The sequence below is a fragment of the Hibiscus syriacus genome, unplaced genomic scaffold (genome assembly GCF_006381635.1).
Source record: "Hibiscus syriacus cultivar Baekdansim isolate YM2019G1 unplaced genomic scaffold, ASM638163v2 tig00110429_pilon, whole genome shotgun sequence".
NCBI lineage: Eukaryota > Viridiplantae > Streptophyta > Magnoliopsida > Malvales > Malvaceae > Hibiscus > Hibiscus syriacus.
This window is the reverse complement of record NW_024062733.1, coordinates 9,364,401-9,387,063: the sequence shown is the minus strand read 5'-3', so window position 1 is coordinate 9,387,063 and position 22,663 is coordinate 9,364,401. Positions and strand designations below refer to the sequence as shown.

The 22,663-nt window shown below is 32.5% G+C and overlaps 2 protein-coding genes across 2 annotated transcripts; one reads left to right on the top strand and one right to left on the bottom strand.

Moving 5' to 3' along the window:
• The first annotated feature begins 181 nt into the window (after positions 1-181).
• LOC120125145 (pentatricopeptide repeat-containing protein At1g51965, mitochondrial) lies at positions 182-16,965 on the top strand. Its single transcript, XM_039143640.1, has 3 exons — positions 182-192; positions 14,227-14,982; positions 15,546-16,965. Exons 2-3 carry the CDS (start codon positions 14,236-14,238, stop codon positions 16,749-16,751), a joined length of 1,953 nt encoding a protein of 650 aa, XP_038999571.1. The 5' UTR covers positions 182-192; positions 14,227-14,235; the 3' UTR covers positions 16,752-16,965.
• Positions 16,966-17,866: 901 nt separating this feature from the next.
• Positions 17,867-22,072, bottom strand: LOC120125032 (ADP-ribosylation factor GTPase-activating protein AGD2-like). Its single transcript, XM_039143547.1, has 8 exons — positions 21,989-22,072; positions 21,675-21,830; positions 20,968-21,054; positions 20,599-20,847; positions 19,772-19,887; positions 19,105-19,195; positions 18,560-19,023; positions 17,867-17,978 (listed from the first exon to the last, which is right to left on the bottom strand). Exons 1-8 carry the CDS (start codon positions 22,070-22,072, stop codon positions 17,867-17,869), a joined length of 1,359 nt encoding a protein of 452 aa, XP_038999478.1.
• Between the last annotated feature and the right edge of the window lie 591 nt (positions 22,073-22,663).

Below are 22,663 nucleotides of genomic sequence, written 5' to 3'. Positions count from 1 at the left end.
AGGTAAGAGTATGTTCTAGTAGTAGTAGTAGTAGTTTCGGGATATATGTAGAAGATTTATAATAATACTAGTATTTTAGAAAATTCTAATGTAATACATATACTTTGTCAAAATATTCAATATGATAATTGGATTATCATTTTGTATATTATAACACTTAGATTAATATCATTAGTAAGTGGCATATATAAAATACTTTTTTATGTTTTATTATGTACCTAAATTAACATTTTTAGTATTTGTCAAATCAATCGACAGAAATTATAAATATTGTAATAATATATTAAAAAATATAGTTCAAGTATCATATTATATTTTTTATCAAAACATATGTATACAAGGATAATACGAAAGAATGATAGAGTCTATTGATCATTGAAAACTTTAAATTATCATATAATTTAAATATAATAATTTAAATATTTTTTAGTATTTTTTTATAAATGATAAAATTTTATATTTATGAAATTGTATACTCTTTTAAATTTTAATATAAATTTTAAAAAATTACACTTCTAACATAAAATTTTTCATCTTTCCTTAAATGTATTGAATTAAATATTGTCAAAGCATACACATGACATTAATTTTTTCAAAGTACATTTGTTATATTAGATATTTTAAAAATAAGGATAAAATACAAAAATCATTACTAAACTTTTTTCTCATTCTTATTTTGATCACTCAAGTTCAAAAGTTTTTAATTTAATAATTAAACTTTATATATTGAACTTTTTAATCATTCTTCCGTTAATTTAGTAACGGTGTGATGACATGACATTTTAAGTTCAATTTTTTTTCACTTTGGTTTTTCAACTTTCATTTTTTTCTTTCTTTCTTTAATTTATTGAGAATGATTGCTTGAACTGTGGGCTAGCTATTGGATTCGTTCTTCTCTACCTACCTATTGTCTTCTTTATCTCTATCTTGTCAAAGCTTACAAGATTTTCCTCATCCGTTATATTGCATCTCTACGAGATAGAGGTAACATAATCCCCAAAGAAGGATCCCAACCAAAGAAGAAAACTAATACAAAATTTTTGAGAACTTAGAAAAAAAATAAAAAGGAGTGGAATAAGGCTCAAGTTATAGTGGGAAGTCATCCCAAGAGACAGTATCAAATTACGGTTGCAGAATTCATCGCGGATGCGATTGTGGTGTCGCGATTGCGGATACTATAGACTTACGTAACGCATTGTGGCTATCGCGGGCATGATTTCTTCTTCTTCTTCAAAAATCACAATACTTCTAAAATATTATATTTATACATTTTACAACTGTCTTTTAATATTCAAATATTAATATACTATTTTAATATATTTTTTAAAATTAAAAATTTAATTTCATAGATAAAAAATTTATTAAAAACAAATATAAACCATATAACTATTATGCTGGATAATGGATAATAACAATTATAATGTTAATGAATAACATATAAATAACCTCACTAAAAACATATCAAAGTTCTCATATTTTAACATAAAAAAGTTAATTTTACATAACTTAGAAAACAAAAAAATACATAAATACAAATATAAAAATACACCACAAAATTAATATGTGACAAATTTAAAGCAGTTTCATCTTTATCAACGTCTTGGTTTTGATTCATTCCTATTCCATGTAAAAAAATCACATTATGATGATATGCAATTGGTAGGAAACATGTTGTATCATAAATAATGACAAAAAAATTCATAACTTGAATTTTGTTAAGGTAAGGTGGATAATATGCATTTGGTAGATTATAATGAGAACCCTGATATAATTAACTAATTTCATTATCAATTGTAGCTGAACTATATGATGATGAACTTGCAAATGAATCATAAAAGTGTTATCTCATCCTCATATGAGTTTTATCATCCTCATCTTTTTTGTGTAGTGCATTTGTTCTATACAAACATGTATTATCAACATAAAGATATCTGAACGTACCTTGATCTTCATGAAAAATATTAGAATAAATGTGTCAATATTTTGGTTTATACGTACCTTCATTATCACCATCATGATCATCATCACCACCACCACCGACATCATCATCACCACTTGACGTCAATAGTTAAACATTTTCTTCATTAGATGGTGCAGTTGAATTGTATTCATATCTTCATCTTGAGTTTCTTCATTAGTTTTATTAAGTAACTCCTCGTGCAACCATGAGAAATTTGTTCACTATCAAGCGTAGAATCCTCTCTTTCTTTAATCCATGCATTAAGTAGACTATCTTCTTCAAAAATATTTTTGATATTGATTATATTAAAACTCATTTTTAACTTTTGTGCACTTTTTCTTTGTATGTGTCTCTGTAACCCCCACAGACAGATAAGGGTAACCAGATCCGATCCGGGGTGTCACAATTGGGCCACCGGAGCGACCCACTGTAAAAATAGCGGAAAATTTAAAACTTTTTAAATTACATGTAAACTAATAAAATCAGTTGTTACTATTTAAAAATAAAACAGATTTCCAGACTCGTATATAAATCAAAATACAATTACATGCCCCCTAATCACATGTACCATTCTCTGAAAACAACGCCGGAATAATTCCTTTACTGATGTCGATAACTGCACTGGTACAATTCTTTTAACCTGAAAAGGTGAGTAATAGAGTGAGCTTCGAAAAGCTCAATAATACAGAACTACTAGATGATGCTGAAGAACGTGCAGATACAGATAAACATACATATCCTTATTATTTCCGAACATTTATAGATTTTTATGCTGAGCAGAGATCCTACTGATATTTCAGATGGTAACAGACAATGAGCTTTCAGTTCAAACAAATATTTTGGATGACTGAGTTCAGGAGATCATAATAGGTTATCTAGTGTGTTCCCAAAAACCATATAACTTTTCAGATCTTTTTAAAACATATATATATACCCCCATCCCAACACATCATAATGTGTAGGTTCCCCAGAACCATACACCCAACCCAACACATCATATAAGGCCCTGAGCACAAAGCCGAGGAACCTGCGAAACTTCTTCCTTCAACAATACCCCCCAATTAAAACATTTTCCGTCCGTAAACGGATATATCAAAAATCAAAACATAAATCAGGTCAAGTATCATATCAGAAATCAGGTCAAGTAACAGATCAGAATCCAAGTCAAGTATCAGATCAGAATCCATGTCAGATATCAGATCAGAATCTATGTCAAGTATCATATCAGAATTCAAATCGAAAATCAGATAAAATATTCATGTGAGTAGGGAACACACAAGAGTTTATGGACATTATTTAGAGGGACTAGATAATCTTATAAGGCAGAGAAACACGGATCTTCAGCTTACCGATAGAATGTCGGTATTTAGGATCACTATAGGAATATTTCAATAACTATCGGAATCATCAGTTATTCAGAATGTGAATTATCTGGATCATATCTTATTCGGACAGTTTTCAGAAGTTGTACGTAATCAGAAGGGTATTCAGGATCTTTTACATCCATATCAATTGAGTGGATAATCGAACAACTTAACAACGAAGATTCAGAACCTTAACAATCTATGTTGATTGATTGCATTATCGAACAACTCTTAGATGAATAGTTCCCAGAACTAATACTTATCGACTGGTCATTTCGTGTCCTTCTAGGGTATTTACACTTTAATACCAAAAATTCTTATCCATAGATCATCTTCGGAATCATCACTGAATAGATCTTCCAATGTCTTTATTTCATTTTTACGCTTCCACTATATCATGAAATACTGACGTGTTTGATTTGTAATTCATGATCCAGAAGAACAGTACATCGTGTATGTTCATTAACGTTTCCAGACTCATCCAAATCACTTATTAAAATCTTAGTCATTGAGGTTACTTATTTCACTTAGTAGTCAAATCCATTCCAATTACTTCAGAGTTTTCCAGATTAATTTAGACGTCTCTAAATTTCGGATACATATTGTACTTCTGTTCAGTTCAGTCTTTGTGGTTGATTTGTCGAACAAATATCCAATTCTTAGTGCTTAACGCGATCTAGAGTTGAGCTGAGCTGAATACTTCCAAAATTATCATCGAGCCAAACTTAAGAAGACAAACACGCATTCAAGTAATATTTATGCCGTTCAGGTACTGACATAGCTTTAGGGTTGATCTACTCACTTAAGTTTTGTTCCATAACTTTTAAAGGTAGTCCAACACCTATGCTTATTTGGATTCCTTAATTAATCCAAGACATTTACTTAATATAGGCCATAAGGGTATTTTGGTAATTTTGGTGTTCAGTTTTATTCCATTTATTTCAAACCTCGAGGATATCCAATCATTCTTGAGCTTGGTGGTATTCTTGGTCATTGTACAGATTCAGTGTACTTTAATCATTTCCTTCCGTCTGATCTTACTATGAAATTCAATCTTATAATTTATTTCAGTCCTTTCGAACAATTTTGACAACATAACAACCTCAACAAATTGTTCTTCAGGTATTTACTCATAACTCGGATATTTCCGGGTCAAGTGCATTCTCAGATTTTACAAACGGAATATCAGGAATTTTCCTGCACTAAGTCAGGATCTTAACAATTAAATCCGTACTTAATTGAGTTAAGTACGAATCCCCTAAGTATTTTCTCATTCAGAGTCAACTCAGACTATTCTACCTCTTAAGGGCATTTTCGTAATTTCTTAACCAGATAATTTTAATATTAGCTCTTAACGAAAATAATATAATTTAGAGATCCTATGATTAATTGCTTTCTTGAATACTCTCTGATCTTGAAACAGTTCTCTTAACAAACTTCTAGTATCCTTCACAAACTCTTATAGGATTAAAATCGGTTATCCATAATTTCCAAATAAAACTAACATTCCTTATACACATCAATATTTTTATCAGATCAATATGTCTGTAAAATCCTCTTATCTAACTTCCATATTCAAATCTTGTCTTTTTATAACATAAGGGTATTTTTGTAATTTTACCATACCGGTGTATTTTTATAATTTCTCATCCAAGTACCTTTAACATTTAACCTTTGATGAAATAAATTATAAGTTGCAGATACAGGGCTGATTTCTTTATCACTAATCACAACCTTGTAATTTAATCTAACAATTCATCAATTCTTTATATTAGTCATTCGATCCGTAATTAGTTACAGAATTTATATCACATCATATCGAGTGTATAAATTATTCAACTCCACCAAAGTGACCAACATTATCTTGTTCATGCATTTATCAATATAAACATGTTCCATAAAGCATAAAGAGGTAGTAAAGTATTACCTCGATTTCCGTGCAATACTGATCGACCATAAAAACCATTCGAATGCCTTTGATCTTCAATTCAACTTCCAATAATTCCTCAGATACATATCAACATAAATTATATCAAAAACGGAGCTTAATTGCGATAAACGGATCGAATCGGGTGATAAATCAGTGAAAAACAGCTTACCGGGTTCGAATCGGATTCAGATTCAGGACGTCGAAAGCATAAAATATGACTTTTCGAAAATTTGGAATTTTCGGTCAAAATCAAAGTCAACAGGTTTGACCGGTAATTTCGAGGCCTTCGGGTTGGAATTTCGAAAAACGGACAGCGGAATCGGATTTGGAATGTCGAAAAATATCAGGATAGGTATACTCGGTCGAAGTCAAAGGTCGTTTAATGCCCGGTGAAAGTTTTGGTCAACAATGGTCAACGCCGGTCAGCGGTCAACGGGTCGTGTCAACAGGTCGGGTCGGGTCAACGGGTCGGGTAAATGGGTCGGGTTATAACCGGTCAAACCGGTCAACTATGCACCAAAACCGGTCAAACTGGTCATTTGGACCATCCCCACGCGCAGTGGCGGCGCGTGGGCCCCTTCCGGCTGCCTAAAAATCACGGAAAAAATCTCAAAAATTATTTTGAGCGATTTCAAGATACTTACAAAGCTCGGTTCACAATTTTGAACGGTGGAGAGCTCGATTTCAACAAATCAGAAACTTTGACCGCTTCACCTCCTCACGCGCCGCCGTCGACGGAGACCAAGGATGACACCGATGAACTCGGAACGATGCAACGAACACGATGGTGCGGGAGGTGTCGTAAACGGATGACCCGATCGTCGTGAATCGATGAAAAACCAACTAAAACTGAGTTATTACCGACGATACTTCCGACTGAAATTAACGACGAACGGAGATGATTCACGATGAAAGGTTTGAGGGGTTTTGTTCCTCGGTTGACAATGAACACGATGGTGGTTTTGGCTCGTCGATCGGAGGTCGGACGGTGAGTAGATCGGAGTTGAAAGGAGGGTAGTTGGAGAAGACAAAACTGGAAAAAAAATGAGAACCTACGCACGGGGAGAAGAAATTTATAATTCATCCTATATAAAAAATGGGTAAACCAAGAGTTTAGTCACTGAACTTCATGTACTTCTTAAAACGGTCTTCCAACTTTGAAATTTTACAATTTAATCCCCGATTTCATCCAAAAATACCAATTAAATTCATCACTTTATAATTTCTTAAATTTAGCCCCTAAATTGGGGTGTTACAGTCTCAGCTTCAACATCATATTATAATGGACATTAAATCAAATTTTGAAGTTTTTTTATGTTTGAGCCTATTTCTCTTCTTTGTATAGATCAAATTAAATGTACTCCAATTATGTTCAAAATTTGAAGATGAAATTGTTTGACTCAAAACTTTGACAGCAATTCATTGAAGTTAAGGTGTACAATTTCCATAATTAATCCACTATTGAGCTAAAAAACATAAATATTAAGATATAATCCATAAAGTATTTGTAAAAATTTACAAAACCATAAAGAACGAATTCTTTTTTGTTTGCCAATATTAGTCTTCAAAATTGCATCTTGAGCTAATGGTGTCTAGAAGAATTCATTTTATTTCGATATAGCAACAACTAAAAATAAATGAATTAGTAGTTAAAACATGATAGTTTATAAGTTTTCTCACCCAATTTAAGTATATAAAATACATACATGGTTTATTGTCAAAATTTGATCATTCATGTTGGGTTTTATCCTTTGTATGACATTTCTAACTCCATTCATAGTTTTACACATCATTTCCCTTGTGGAATTGTCTTCGTATAAAAATTGTGGATTTAGAAAATATTTTATATAAAATAATATAATAAATATCTCAACAATATATTACAATTTAAATTTAAAGGTTTTATAACGTACACAGAATGTAAATTATTATGAAGTTGATTACTCCATCGCGTAAATAATCTCTTTTTGAATTTCCAATTTTACTCTATCCATAGCTTTATAAATAAAATCCATAATTGGGTTTTCATCACCATCACACATCCTTAATACTTTAATCAATAGTTCTTGAATCTTTGAAACATCATTCGTCCTTTTCCAAAATTATACGAAGTTAATGACTTTTATCCTCTTTAATCTAGTTGATTTTCTTACATATGTGGACCTTTTTATCATTTCTTTCAGTGTTTTTTTGCTTATATGCTCTCCAAAGCAATTAAGTTGATAGCAAATCTAGTGATCCCAGGTTGTAAGAATTTTATACCTTTGGTATACATCTTCATATAATCAATCGTTCATGTATGATTGTATATGAAAGAAGTGATCTTTTTTGCTTGATTTAAGATATTTTCACGCTTTTTTGTTACCAATTTCTTCCAAAATAAGATCCAAACAATGTGCATAACATGCTAACCGATACAAGTGTATTTTCTTTTGTATCAAAATTTTACCACTCACTTTGATTACTACTTCATTATCCGTAACAAATTGAACAATAAATTCTTCACCAATTTCATCCATCATTTTGTCCATTATATCAAAATAATATTCAGTAGTACGAGAAGAAACACTGCTAGCATCATTTGATTTTTTTAAAGATGGTACCTTTAGGTCTATAAATCAAGAAATTGATTATATATTTATTTCTAGTCCCTTTCCACCCTTCACACATAATGGTCACTGTAATACCCCAAATTTTGGTTAGTGACTAAACTATAATTTTTGAAAGTTTAGTGGTTAAAGTATAAACTTTTAAAAGTTTAGGGACCAAATATGTAATTTAAAAAATATATATTTTATCCTGAAAATGAACAGTTTGGCCTAAAACACGATTTTTTATGGGAATTATATTTTCAGCACGGGATTTGTATTAAAAGTTATATAGTAATAAAGTTCAGTATAAAAATCGGATAATCAGGTCGAATCCGAATTTCACGAAAAATTGAAGGATGCTAGATAAAGTTTGGAAATATTATTTCCATATTTAAGATTAGTAAAATTTAGCATGGATCAGTTGAATTGAAGTTAATTTGTCAAATTTAGTCAAACTGTGGAAATTTTGTAACCAAAATGTAATTTTTGAAAATTGCATGACCAAAGTAGAAAGTCAAAGCCAAGTTGATTCATCTTTGACTATGAAATATTTTAATGGAAGATAATACAATGAAAATTAGTAATTTTCAAGGTTCGTTAATGGAAATTTTTGGATTTCTCGTTTATTGAATTTTAAATTCAATTATATTAGTTTTTATACAAGTGTATTAAGAAAATTACCAAAATAATCAAGCCAAATTATTCATCTTCCTCCATTAGCCCGTGAGCTCCATAGTCACCAAGGTATGATTTTTGTTTTTGATTTTTAAAGCTACATGATTAATTTTTGGATTAAGCTATTAGATAGAGAATTAATCTAAATGAAATTCTCTATGATTTGATATAAATATTACATGGTAAACATGATTATATGTTCAGATTGAAAATTAGGGTTTATGTAGGGTTTGTTGATTTTGAGGATTTGATGAAAGATTAATATGTTTTTTATGTTGGAGATTAATTCTAAAGTATGTGTGATAATTAAAATTAGGTATAAAGCTACGTATAAGGTTCTGCCATGACCTAGGGTTTTGGGAAATTTGTGATTTGATGAAATTATGTTAGGGGTTTAATTGTAGAAGCTTTAAAAGTTTGATTTCATGCTTGAATCAAGTTGGAAATCATTAGAATCCCACTACAAAAGCATTCGGCCTAAAGGAATTAATTGGGGGGAAATTGTGAAAGATTTCTCAGGGCTTAGAAATGATGTTTGAAAGGTTCTACAAGCATTAGAAAGTTATTTAGACCAATTTGTAATTTTTTAAAAGTTGGAGGACCTTTACAACATTATGGAAAATTGTGGGGTTTATATGTAAATGTTCAATACATGATATACTATGCTGGAATTAATGTTAGAGTGTTGAAATTGATATTAGAATGTGAAATTTGGCTATTTTGGAAAGTTGGCAAAGTTTGAGCACCAAATTCCAAATATGGGAAAATAAGTTAATTTTGTAATTGTGATATTGTTGAGGTATTGGGCTGGAATTAAATGCTGAAAATTTAATTAAGTTAATTGAAGCTTGAATGTAAGCTAAATGGCAAGGGACCATTTGTAGTAGAATGGAAAAATTGAGATGAATTCTAAAAGAATTCATAATTAGTGATTAAAAATGCAAAGTTGAAAATGTTACGTGAAGTTTGGTGAAATTGGATAAAAAGGGACTTGAGTAGTCAATTTAAAGTGTTAAGGTCAATATTCACGTTGTGATACAAAGTTAGTGTCAGATGAGCATCAAAATATTTTTAGGAATTTATTTTTCTATTTTGTGTGCCTATGTTAGTAAGATTCTAACAAGTGGTTTGAAATGTATATGTTTTGTAAATGGTGTCCATTTAGATTATGATCGAAATCAATATCAACCAAAATTAAAGCTAAGGATAAGCTTAAGAATTAATGTGAATTACTAAAGAAGATTTACAATCTAAGGACATCAAGTGAATGCATTTAATTTGTATTTATGTTATCAAGCAAACATTTGTTTGCAGTTAGCCAGTGACGAAGATACTATGGTAAGAAGTGACTCCTAGTGTTATGTGAATTGTGTTTCAAGCCTATATGTTCATTTGGTATGTAACACCCCTAACTCGTACCCAACCAGGATACGAATCCGAGGTGTCAAAACATATGTAATTAACAAATAAGTTCTTACATTTTGGTCACTGACCTGATGATTGGGATGCTACATGGTAAGCTAATAGAATTAGTGAATAAGTTAAAGGATGCAAATTGGTAAAATCTGCCTATACTTGTGACTTGAACAGTAAGTTTAAAAAATCACCATAAATACTACATAAATGTTTAGAGGATGTATCTTATGCCGTTGGATTTGTATATCAATGTAGTTTCTTAAACATATATTGATTTAGAGAAGTATACAAAAAAGATATGAATTTTTAATCGAGGATAGGTCAGAAAACAGGGCAGCAAATTCTGCTCAAAACAGCTTCTGTAAATCAGCTTTAAAAACTCACTATAAATTGTACAAATGGAACTAGAAGAAGTGTCTTATATGGTTAGATTTGTATTTAAGTTTAGTTTTTAGTGGGATAAACAGAATAATTTTTTAAGTGTGTAGATTAATACATAATAATATCTCTTTGAAGGTAGTGCAAACTACCAGAATATGAAAATGTGATAAATTTCGTGAGAGAAGCGAATCGAAAGCAATGAATTGAGCTTAAAGTGACTTGTATACAAAGTAGTAATGTTTAATTATTTTGATCGAAGAAGACTTGTTATAAGTCAACCTCATAATATTTATTTTAAAATATGATTTCTAAATTAATTATGGAATATTTCTATGATGTTTATACAAATGTTTTATGGATGGTTTGGGGTTTAAACTACTCAAGTTTATGTTTTTACTATGATGAATTAAAATGATTCTGATTTTAAAATTTTAATTATCAAATAATTATGAAATAAATTAAAAGCCCATTGTATGTTGCATTGAGAGTTGTAGGTACACTTAGCATGCCAGAAAGTTGAGTAAAGTTAAAGTTAAGTTCAGTAATGGTTTATTCGTGTATATTATGCATGGCACCGTTGGTGCATATGATATGATTTACACTTGGAGTGCATCTTATGATGATGATGATTGGCACCGTGTAGTGCCTAGTACGCATATTATGTTTGACTCACGTACCTTGTGTTCTCTTATATATACATGAGCTATAAAAGTGAAAGTGAAAGTTATGACAAGTATATGCAAGAAAAAAATATGGAAATGAAATGAAAGTTCTTAAATATGTACTAATGAAAAGAGTATGATTTGTTTATTATATTTGATGTTGATTTACATGATTTTTGATAAAATCATGTGATGATGATTTTTAGGTTTTCAAGGGAAAACGACTTGAATAGCTTGATTTGAGAGTTTCAATATTTTTAATTAAATTACAAATTTATGTTTTAAAATACTTTATGATATTTATGTTTTATCACACCTTAGTTATGTTACTGTCTCACTAAGTTTTACTTAGCGTGATATGATTTTCATGCATAGGTTCGAATAACAAAAAGAGCGTGAAGAGAGGAGCTTTCCAATCATCCTTTGGAAATCAAACCTACCGATAGTATTAGTAAGAGATCCTATCTTTGACTTATTAGTGACATGTACATTATATTTGTTGGGTTGCTTTATCGGATTTACTTTAAAAGGGTCTGAAGTAATAATTTAGGACTATTTTAATTTTGGCTAATTTTAGATATAATCATATTTATAAATGAATAGTATAAATATTATGCTTTAAATGATTTTTAAATCAAGTAATATTTAGGCAGTTTTATATAGTTATGAAACAACACAAAATTGCTTAATTGTTGCATAAAGTCATATTTATTTTGATTCATAAATTATTATTTTATGAATATACATGATTAATGAAACATATTTAAAATTGTTAAATAGATGTTTTACAATGAAACGAAATTGTATGCATTTATGTTTTACGGATGTCTAAAAAGTTAGTGTGACATCTTTAACTCGTAATTCGAGATATATACGTGTTATGAGTGTTACAATCACACATCTTTCTTTCAGATAGGCTTAAAGTTGTTCACTTTTTCTTGTATTTCTTTATACTTTTCATTTAAATACACACATGTCATATCATAATCTTCGTTCTTTAAATTTGATTTAAAAATATAGTATTATAAAGTGAATTTTTCCTTCATACAAAATTTATATAATAATGAATAAACATATAATTATGGTATTTAATGTTAATTTAAGAATTTAATTTAAAATTAATTCAATTAATTTTAACTATGAGAGATTATTCAATTTAAACTAAAACTAATTTAATCTTAAAATGATTTAATTTTCAAATGGTGTGAATAAATAATTTAATTAATTCAACTTAAGTAACTAATTTTAAACATAACTATCGCTATATTATTAATGATATATATATATATATATATTTATTTATAATATATTTTTAAGGATTAAATAAAAATATTTAATCTATGTAATTTTATATTTCGGATAATTTAAAGTTTGGTTGCGGTATTGCGGTGCAATTTGTAGTATGTTGCGGCGTTACACAACGGTTTTAGACCACAAAAGTCGTGATGCGATTTCCTTGTCACGTTGCTTCGATACTGCATCACGGTAACCTTCAAAACCGTTATGATACGGTCGTTACGTTGCGTTGCGACCACAACTTAAGTAGAACTTATTGCATGAAAACACTGGTCGCACAATATATACACTTTCCCTGGTATGTAAACAAAAATCCGATGATATATAACTAGATGTGCTGGTGAAAAATTTGGGGTGGTAAATGATGTTCTATGAGGAGAGCTTGAGAATGACAACGAGTATGGAACTCTTGGAACCTATTACAACGGCTTCATTTCGTCAGTGCAGAGAATTGCATAGAATGAATCGTAGAGCAGAGCAACAGAGGCAGGGGAACCATTTCTTCAAGCAAAGGAGGCTCTCTGCTTGATCTGCAAGCACTTCTCCCTTGTCAGCATCAACCATCATGTCCTTGACCAGATCCCATGATGTCTTTGAACTCACCCACGTTGCATTGTTGACAGGCTTGGAGTTGGTCTTGTTGCGCCACAAATATATAGAGGCCTCCACTCGGTTGGCCATCTCTATAGCTTGATGCTCGGATGACGAATCAAGGCAATCGAGAGGACATTCGGGTGTAAACAAATCCGATAAACGAAACCTCCTAAACTTGTATGTTTAATAGACCTGTTTATGTGGATGGTTGTTAGTTATGAAATGCAGGTTGATGGCATGGAATCATTGTTACAGGACATACTTCATTTGAGCATGTGAGGTACCTTTGTATTTATGTTGCGTGGCAGATTCTCTTGCAACAAAGCTTCTGATCTCCCCGTCTTATAATTCAATAACCACTTCAACTTTCATCACATTTTGCATTTTTACTCAACAAGTAAATATATTTCCACTAATCTCCTCAACTTTATCATGTTGTTTGATATGTCTTTCTCTTTTTACTTGTCAAACTACCATTAAAGTTGATTTTTTCTTGAATAATGCACTTTTTCTTCTATTGACTTTTTCACTGCTGCTGTAGATGTAGCAGCAATTGGATTTACCCCCGCTTCATCATCCAAGTAAAGGGAGAAGAATCACCAGCATTAATAATTTAATATCCAAAAATTTACTTCAAAGAGCCATTCTAATTAAAAAAAAAGAAAAACACATATTGAAATTAAAAAGTTGAAAAGTCAAAGCAGGCATATCATCGCACTGTTGGTAAATTAATCGAGTGCGACTAAAAAAACTTAATGTATAAAGTTTAATCATTAAATTATAAAGTTTTAAACTTGAGTAACCAAATAGTAGTAGGAAGAAAGTTCAGTGATGACTTGTGTAGTTTAACCTAAAAATAAATGCATTGAATTAAATATTTGACTAAATTTCGTGTTTAGTACTAAAATTATCAGTTTTGATCTATTTTAGTATTTAAACTTTTGTTTTTTAAACCATACCCAATTTTTGTTTCTTTTTAATACCCGTTCAAAATTAATCGTTAAGTTTAAAAAAATTAAAATTTTAGGTACTAAAATAGACCAAAATTAATAATTTAAGTATTAAATACGTTAATTTTTTAACTACAAGTACTAAAATAAAAAAACTAAACATTATATATAATTTTAAAAAAATTAAAATATTAAATATTAAAATAAATCAAAATAAATAGATTTAATATTAAATACCCAATTGACCATAAATATTTTGTCGAAGTACCAGGTTTATTCCTATTTTTGAAGTGACAATTTAACCATTTCATCATCCCGAGAAAATTGAAATGTCCCAGTTTAATGGTAATCTTGACTCTCTGGAGTTGATTTTTGACTCAATTTGCTGAACTGTGGCACAGAAAAAAAAACCCTCCATGATGCACCGTCACCACCACCACCGCCGATTCCAACAAGTTATAACCAGTAGCCGCCGTCACTACGCCACCAAATACATAGCCAAAATAACCTCAACTTCCCCAAGCGGCCGCTCCCTCTCCGCCGAAGTCTCCGTTCCCGCCGTTGCCACCGATTCACGTGGCTACCCAATCCCACGCCACCAGCTTATCTGCAAAGTGACACACATCCTCACCAAATCCCAATCCGATCCTTTCGCCGTTCTCTCACAGTATCTTTCGTCCCTCTCCCCAACCCTTACCACCAATGAAGCTTCCCTCATTCTCAAATCCCTAAACTGCCCATCCCTCGCCTTGAAATTCTTCCACTTTTGCCCCTCCCTTTCCCCAAATTTCCGCCACGACCCCTTCACTTATTCCCGCCTCTTCCTCATTCTGTCCAAATCTTTGCGCCCCGATCGCTTCGACACCGTGAGATCACTCCTCGATGACATGGAGATGTCCGGAATACGTGGAAACATCTCCACCGTCAACATCCTTATAGGGCTTTTCGGGAACACTGAGGATTTGGACATGTGTTTCGGGTTAATTAAGAAATGGGAGTTGAAGATGAATGCTTACACTTATAAGTGCTTGGTTCAAGCTTACTTAAGGTCGCGTGACTCTGGGAATGCGTTTTCGGTTTACGGGGAGATGAGAAGGAACGGTTATAAATTAGATGTTTTTGGCTATAACATGTTGTTGAATGCTTTGGCAAAGGATGAAAAGGTTTGATCTTTCGTTTTAATCTCTTCTTAATTGATTGATATTGCATAATGGTTTATTATTGTTTTTGTTTTCTGTTTTTGTATGAAATGAGTTTGAAATATGTAGCCTTTGATTTGATCCTTTAGTCTTATCCTCCATTGGAACCAGTGGAAGTAGTAATTTGAGCTTTGGGTATAATAGCAAATCCTTAGTTGATTGTAACAGCATTGATTCAAAGTCTCATTTTGTTGCTTGCTTTTCTCTTGTTATTTGCTTTTACTTCTTAAGCAGCAAAATCTGAATTAAATTTGACTGCAAATGAATTAAGAACTGAATTGTAACACTGTTTCTAACATTGATTGTCTTACATAGAAGTAAAATCATGCTCTTTTTTCTCTAGATTTGCTATTGTATTTGTTTTTGCAGCAGAACATGCTCCCCCCCCCCCCCTTTTTAAATATATATAAAAATGGAATTCTTTATTCAAACATTAGTAGCAGAATGTATAAAGTTTTGATATCAGTTACTAAATGATTCTGCTGCATTGGTCCTGAAGTGCTAATCTAATCTGCAGCATTTGACAGATAGACCAGGCATACTTGGTTTTTGAAGACATGAAACGAAAGCATTGTGAGCTGGATGAGTATACATACACAATTATGATCAGATTGAATGGAAAACTTGGTAGATGTGATGAATCACTGAAGTTTTTTGATGAAATGATGTCAAAGGGCTGTTCTCTTAATTTGATTGTCTATAATACTGTGATTCAGGCACTAGCCAATGGACGGATGGTTGACAAGGTAATTAGCCTCTTCTATGAAATGGTGGAGAAGGGTTGTCGGCCCAATGAATTTACATACACTGTCATTTTAAATGTTTTGGTTGCGGAAGGTCAGCTTAGTAAACTAGATGAAGTTATTGAAGCATCAAAGAAATATATTACTAAGTCAATATATGCATATCTGGTAAGGACACTTAGTAAGCTGGGTCATGCAAGTGAGGCTCACCGGCTATTTTGCAATATGTGGTACAGCCACAATGAGGGGGATAAGGATGCGCACGTTTCTATGTTGGAGAGCCTTTGTAGTGCAGGTAAAACAGTTGAGGCTATGGACCTGCTAAGTAAGATCAAGGAAAAGGGAATCGACACTGATACGCTCATGTATAACACAGTATTTTTGACACTTGGTAGGTTCAAGCAAATTTCTCATCTTGATGACCTTTATGAAAAGATGAAACAGCAAGGCCCCTCACCTGATATATTTACATACAATATACTAATCTCTAGCTTTGGAAGGGCTGGGAAAGTTGATGAGGCTATCAAAATCTTTGAAGAACTTGAGAAAAGCAATTGTAAACCTGATATTGTATCTTATAATTCTTTGATCAATTGCCTTGGAAAAAATGGTAATGTCGATGAAGCTCACATGAGATTTAAGGAGATGCAAGAGAAAGGATTAAATCCAGATGTTGTAACTTACAGCACACTCATTGAGTGCTTTGGCAAAACAGATAAAGTTGAGATGGCTTGCTCATTATTTGATGAAATGTCTGCTGAAGGTTGTTACCCTAACATTGTGACATATAACATTTTACTCGACTGTCTTGAGAGAAGCGGAAGGACCGCAGAAGCTGTAGATCTCTATACAAAACTTAAACAGCAGGGGTTGACACCTGATTCAATTACATACACAGTGCTAGAACGGCTGCAAAGTGGTCCACAGAAGAAATTCAGGGTCCGTAGGCAAAACCCAATCACTGGTTGGGTTGTTAGCCCTTTGAGATGATGGAAGACTAGAAAGGTTACATGCAAATTTGACCATTTTTGCAGTTAACTAGTTTGAATATTTTGAACTGAATGTATCCCTTGATATACTTAAAAAGCTGATACAGGGTGGTTATGGAACAAGGGTAGAGTAGTTTCAGGTAGGTCGTGTTTAACTGGCTGATTGGAGAGGCTTTTGAAAGAGAGGTATCTTGTTCCAATGCTTTTTATTTTTATTTTTTGCTGCTAAGCTATTGACAGCCAGGGAAAGTTGTCCTAGTCTTTGCTAAACATTTCCCATCACGGAGTCTGCAAGTGGTGTCGTCTACCTGTTGCTAAAATGTCTCTGATGATGACACTTTAGGTACATGGCTTCTTAGAATGCTCTTGCCAGGCCTCAGCCCCCTATCCTTTTTTTTCCCTTATTTAAGGTTGTGCCCCGTTCAGTTTGGTTGGAGTTTGGCCTTGTGTATGGTTCATACTCGCCAAACTACAATGGAAGTTGTATGAGGGGATTTGGGATTCTTCTTATGCAAAACTGCGATCCTAAAACTTAAAAAAGGGTACAAAATAATTGTTATGATTATTGAGCTTTTAAAAACTATAAAATAGTTATTAAATTTATTAAAATGTTACAAAATAATGTTTGGTGTGAAAGTTTGATAAATTTAATGATAAGCTTGCATCAATTTGATAAAAATTAATAATTATTTTATAACCCCAGCCAGTTTCACTGCCATGCCATGTATCAGAAATATACGTACATTGTGTTTTTAGGTCATTTGATTAAAAAACATGAATTGTTAAAAAAAAATACACTTTTGGGTTTCAGTTTCAATTTCAATTTAGTAAATTACATTAACCATAAAAAGAATTACTAAAACTAATAAATTTAATAGCATACAAAGCTTGAAAAAAAACGACCATACAATCAACAGAGCAGATCATGTAACATTGTAAAGCACAAAAGGGAAGTTTCTAACACTCTTTCAAGAATCCATCGAGTTAATACAGGATAAACAATTGGAAATGTTGATGAATATTATGCAAATAGGCAACAACTTCCAACATTATCGGAAATCATGTTCATGGATGAGAAGCAAGCTTCATAAGCTAAAGGAAACGGAGTTTTCTTCATTAGCTCTCACCGAGCAAAACAAGTAGTCCCTCATCTGTAATTGGTCCCATATCCATAGCCCTATCTAATGCACTAAATCCCCCACCATCTCTAATCGAAGGCCGTGCACCTCTGCACCTCATTCACGAATTGATATCATTTATCTAACAGAGATGAGAGTACGAGGAAGTAAAGCATTGCATTAAGTTTTGAAAGGGAATCCGTATCTTGTCATTTCATCAATACTTTTATCAAGCACTATATGAGCAGAGTAATCATATATCATGCAATATTTCGAGGGTATGGTTTATCAACTAATTTAGTATGCAGTACCAATAAATAGTTGGTCTACTGAGATGAGACACTCGATTCCTCAAACAAGGTCAGGGATTTGAATTCTGGTGTTCTAAATGGAACAAAGTGCGTTTAGAGAATTTCCTCCACAATGGACCTATGTAGTACTTGATCCAAATTAATCGATCAATAGATCAGATCTAATAAGGCTATCAGAAGTTGGCCAATAGACCTAGTCTAGAGAAATCTTCGACTTGTCTAGATGGACGGTTTCACCTAATAAGTTATTCCTTTGGGTTGGGACCCAGGCTAAAATTAGTACTCTTGTCATTTAGGCTTAAGACATGCTTAGATGGTGTCATCTATTTTCATGAAGTACTAGATTTCATACGGATAAGCACGCAAAATATGCAACCTACCTTTTCAGTATACGCTTTGCCAACGTGTAATGGCCTGTAGCAACGCAATGGTGCAAAGGAGTCCTGCCATGGAAATCGCGCATATTTATATCGGCACCAGATAGCATCAACAACTCAACCATCACAGGGTTTCCATTTTGGCATGCCAGATGCAACAGTGAACAACCTTGTAGACAGTAAGTAGGATCATCTGAAGTCTTGATTCTCTGACAGGCTGATGGATCATTCTGTATCAACTGCTCAGTGTGGCTATCAATTTTTTGGTCGCGAGCATCAGCATGGTGATACAACTCGACACTGAAGACATCGTCAAAGGTCGTATTTACAATATTGGTGACCGACATTGCAATTAGACTATATACTTGTCGTAAATTATCAGCCTTAACTGCTTGCCAGATGTTTATGTGGTCTGTAGACACTCCATATTGCTCTGGATCTATGATGATTAGCAATTTGCTTGCATTCTTGTTAAGAGAGGAATAATGTTAGGCTTTGTATTGGAAATCACAGCATGATCATCAAGAGAAAAAAATCCAACTATGTACCTTAGCGTTAATATATTTCTCTTCATCAGAAATCGCATCTTTGGGACAGGGTTTTGTCATTGATGTGCTAATAGCATATGAGTCATCCACACTGCAAAGAAATTGAATAGAACAGGAAAGAGAAAGGAATTATTATAGTGCTAGCTACCAGATACAAAATTAAGCCATCAGCTTAACCACTTATAGATCATCAGTTCAACATGATTTTTATATGAATTCTTTCTTGTTATAAAGAAAAACCTATGATTTTTTTAACCCTTTTAATGTAAAAAGAAAAAAGTTAAAGCTCTGAACACAAAAAGGCCACCAAATTTAGGGGATCTGTATATGTCCTAATTAAGACATTACATTAACCTAATTTGAACTATTTACATATGATTTTGAAATATCACATAAACATACAAAAGGCAAAGTACAAATTTCATTTCCGAGAAAAATAAGTAGATACAGACAAAGCCTCAATCATACAAATTCATATTTACCATAATTTCAATATTAATAAAGCATATTAATTTTTGTGTTTTCCTCACTTGATCTTCTATAGGCACCATATACGCTTATGAGAAATCAAGAATTACAGTTTAGTGTACAGAAATGGCATTACAAATTAACAGAGCAGTTACTAGCAGTACACACACACACTATTTCCCCCCTGTGGATATCCTACCTCTCTTTCTGGAGTGAACCTTCCCATATAGAGTTACAATAAGAATTTCCCAGAGTACGAAACAATTCCACAACGGAAGGTTCCCACACTTGGACATCTAATGTCAAAGATCTCACCTGCAACAGAAGAAAGTATTATTTTATTGACGACTCTTAAAATGAAGGAAAGATCATGATATCAATTTCTTTCCATTGGTTTCCTCACTATTAATTGTTCTTTAGATTTAAATTTTCTTATTTCACTAAAGTTGACTTCCATTCAACTAGTACACCGTATTTTCACAGGCAAAACTACTTGCAAGTCAATGGCAGCAAAGTCATATGTAAGTATAATAGCTGTTATGAAACTGTACAACAGATTAACCCAACACCCTGCTGCTGCACCCACAATGAAATTAAAGGGAACTAAATGTATCCTCTGAATATAAATCATATGGCATCAAAGCTGGTGCGTTGTAAACAGACTTTCCCAACAGACTGGTGCAACACCCAAGTGTTTGAAATGAAGGGAACTAAATACTTTAAGAGAATAATGTTGAATGCAATTCAACAATCTAATAGATTTAATCTGAAATGGAGGAACTCTTAACTGGGTGCACCAGCTATACAACTACTAATAACTAAGACATGATTTACGATCTGTCATGCAGTTTCATGAAAATTGAGGTGGAAAGTGTAAAATAACAATAAACCTTTTTCTGCAACCTAATAGTCTCAAATTTAAACCTTAAACTGGTTGAGGACCAAATACAAATTACTAACTATAACCCTATAATCCGGGGGGGGGGCATAAGGTCTCTTTTCTCTTTTCTGAAGAATAAATTGCACCTTTGAAATGTGTACACCGAGATTACGGTGAACACCAGAGCATTCGATGCATAACAATATGCCAAGATTGAGAGATGCCCAGTCGGGTTCATGGGCATTGCATTCTGCACAAAAATCATTTCCAGGAATTTCTCGGATGACTGCAGAAACAGTCTCTGTTCTGTTGCCTATTTGATCATCTGAAGTACCTTGGTTATTAGGTAACAAAACATTAGAAGTTCTGCGAGCATAATCATTATTCTCCACATGCTTTTTTCCCTGGATGCAACCACAACAGACAAACAAATCACACTATTAGTAGCAATTTAATGAGAATTGATATTTCAACATCGCAAACCTAGGAAAATTATGTCTAGAAAAGAGAAGAACCTGCTGCAGGCATTGATTGTTCAAAAGAGATGTAATAACTGCAGTTATTATATTAATCCCGTCCATTCTATCCCCCACATTTTCAGCCTGCCCAAACCAATGACAAAAGTATCAGCACAATCATGGTGAAGAAAACATTATAGTCTAGCTTAATTTAGACAGTTTGAAAATATTTCCCTTTGTTTGAATACATTCTATAATCTAATACAAATATATCTGTAATAATTCACGTTTGTACAAGAGAATGGCACATGCTTAGTTATTTTATAGATAGAAGGTCTAGTTCAAGGTACAATATGTTTCGTGGAGGCAACTTAGTAACATGATAGAATAAGAAACATAATGTTGCAGTTAGATCAAGTGTATAAGCTTAATTTAGAGCAATGACACAAGGTCTTTGTGCTTTATTACGATTGAAGATTATATCGGCAGATTTGAAGATCAAACGGAATGGACCAATGAAGTTATACTGTGACAATAAGGCAGCTATTAGTATTACACATAACCTAGTGCAACATGAATTAATTGAGTATATTGAGGGGACTAATTTGTCAAGGAAAAGCTAGAGAGTGTGCTAATTTGTACTCTACATATTAAGGGGCACCTAGCAAGTCTTTACAAACAGGCTTGACAGTAAGACTTCCTGTGGAATTATAAAAAAGCTGGGAATGAATGGTACTAATTCTCCTATATGATTAAACTTAAACAATCAAGCACAGTTGTAAAGAAATACTACATACCGTTGGTTTGATACCCTTATTCCTATAATAGTACAGTGTTCCTTGACTATCAAGTACAAAGAACCTCCTCTTCCAATCTCCCCTCGAACTTGAAGAACGTTTCAACAAATATCCTTGTTTGATTCATTGATTGTTTGGACCTCTAAAATGAATGACTTCATCATCTCTCCCAGCAATACCTTTGATGGAATAAACACAACGGCTAAAAATAACAGCCAAACAATATCAATATATGTATCTATGTGCGTGTGCGTGTGTGTGTGTGAAGATCACTCACTCACCTCCCCGTTTATTGAGGACTGCATGATTGCTTCTATGTTTTTGTCTGAATTTATGCCCATAACAAAATTTCCACCAGAACACATTGAAGACCCTATGTTACTACAATGTCAATAACTTGGTCTTAACATCATGGGGTGGATCAACCTTCATTAAATAGTTAATCGGACAGTAGTAGTCGACAGTCAACACCTTTCTAACTTCCACTCATTCACTTTTTTTTTTATATAGACGTTAAACTGCTAATTGAGATATGATAAAATATGATCCTAGAATTGTGCAAGTAAACATGAATAAAATATAATTTTATCATATCACAATCAGTAAATTAACGTCTAACTTAAATGACTATCGATTTTTTCAACGGGGAGTGACAAGCTTAGACCATATGAATAGTCGAATGATCAATTTATACATTTTAATAGCCAGATGACTCGATAAAGTAGTGTCTTATAGTAAAGGGACAATTTTATAACCTTTAATAGTCGAATGACTCAACAAAACAACATCCTATATTCGATGGATCATTTGTATATTTTATCCTAAGATATTTCATATATTTATTTATAAATTTTAGGCAAAATTATAAACAAAGAATGATTAAATCTGAACCGAATCAGTTAGAATTCGAAGGATAACTACCGATATTCAACTTGCCAACTGGACATCTCTAGTCT

Bases quoted from the DNA above. Each gene is read 5' to 3' on its own strand.
- LOC120125032 (XM_039143547.1), bottom strand. From the start codon at position 22,072: ATGTGTTCTGGTGGAAATTTTGTTATGGGCATAAATTCAGACAAAAAC. The intron at 20,848-20,967 runs GTTCTTCTCTTT...CAGGGAAAAAAG, and splicing joins ACAATCAATGCCTGCAGCAG to CATGTGGAGAATAATGATTA. The intron at 17,979-18,559 runs GTAGGTTGCATA...AATGAGGTGCAG, and splicing joins GCAAAGCGTATACTGAAAAG to AGGTGCACGGCCTTCGATTA.
- LOC120125145 (XM_039143640.1), top strand. From the start codon at position 14,236: ATGATGCACCGTCACCACCACCACCGCCGATTCCAACAAGTTATAACC. The intron at 14,983-15,545 runs GTTTGATCTTTC...AGCATTTGACAG, and splicing joins CTTTGGCAAAGGATGAAAAG to ATAGACCAGGCATACTTGGT.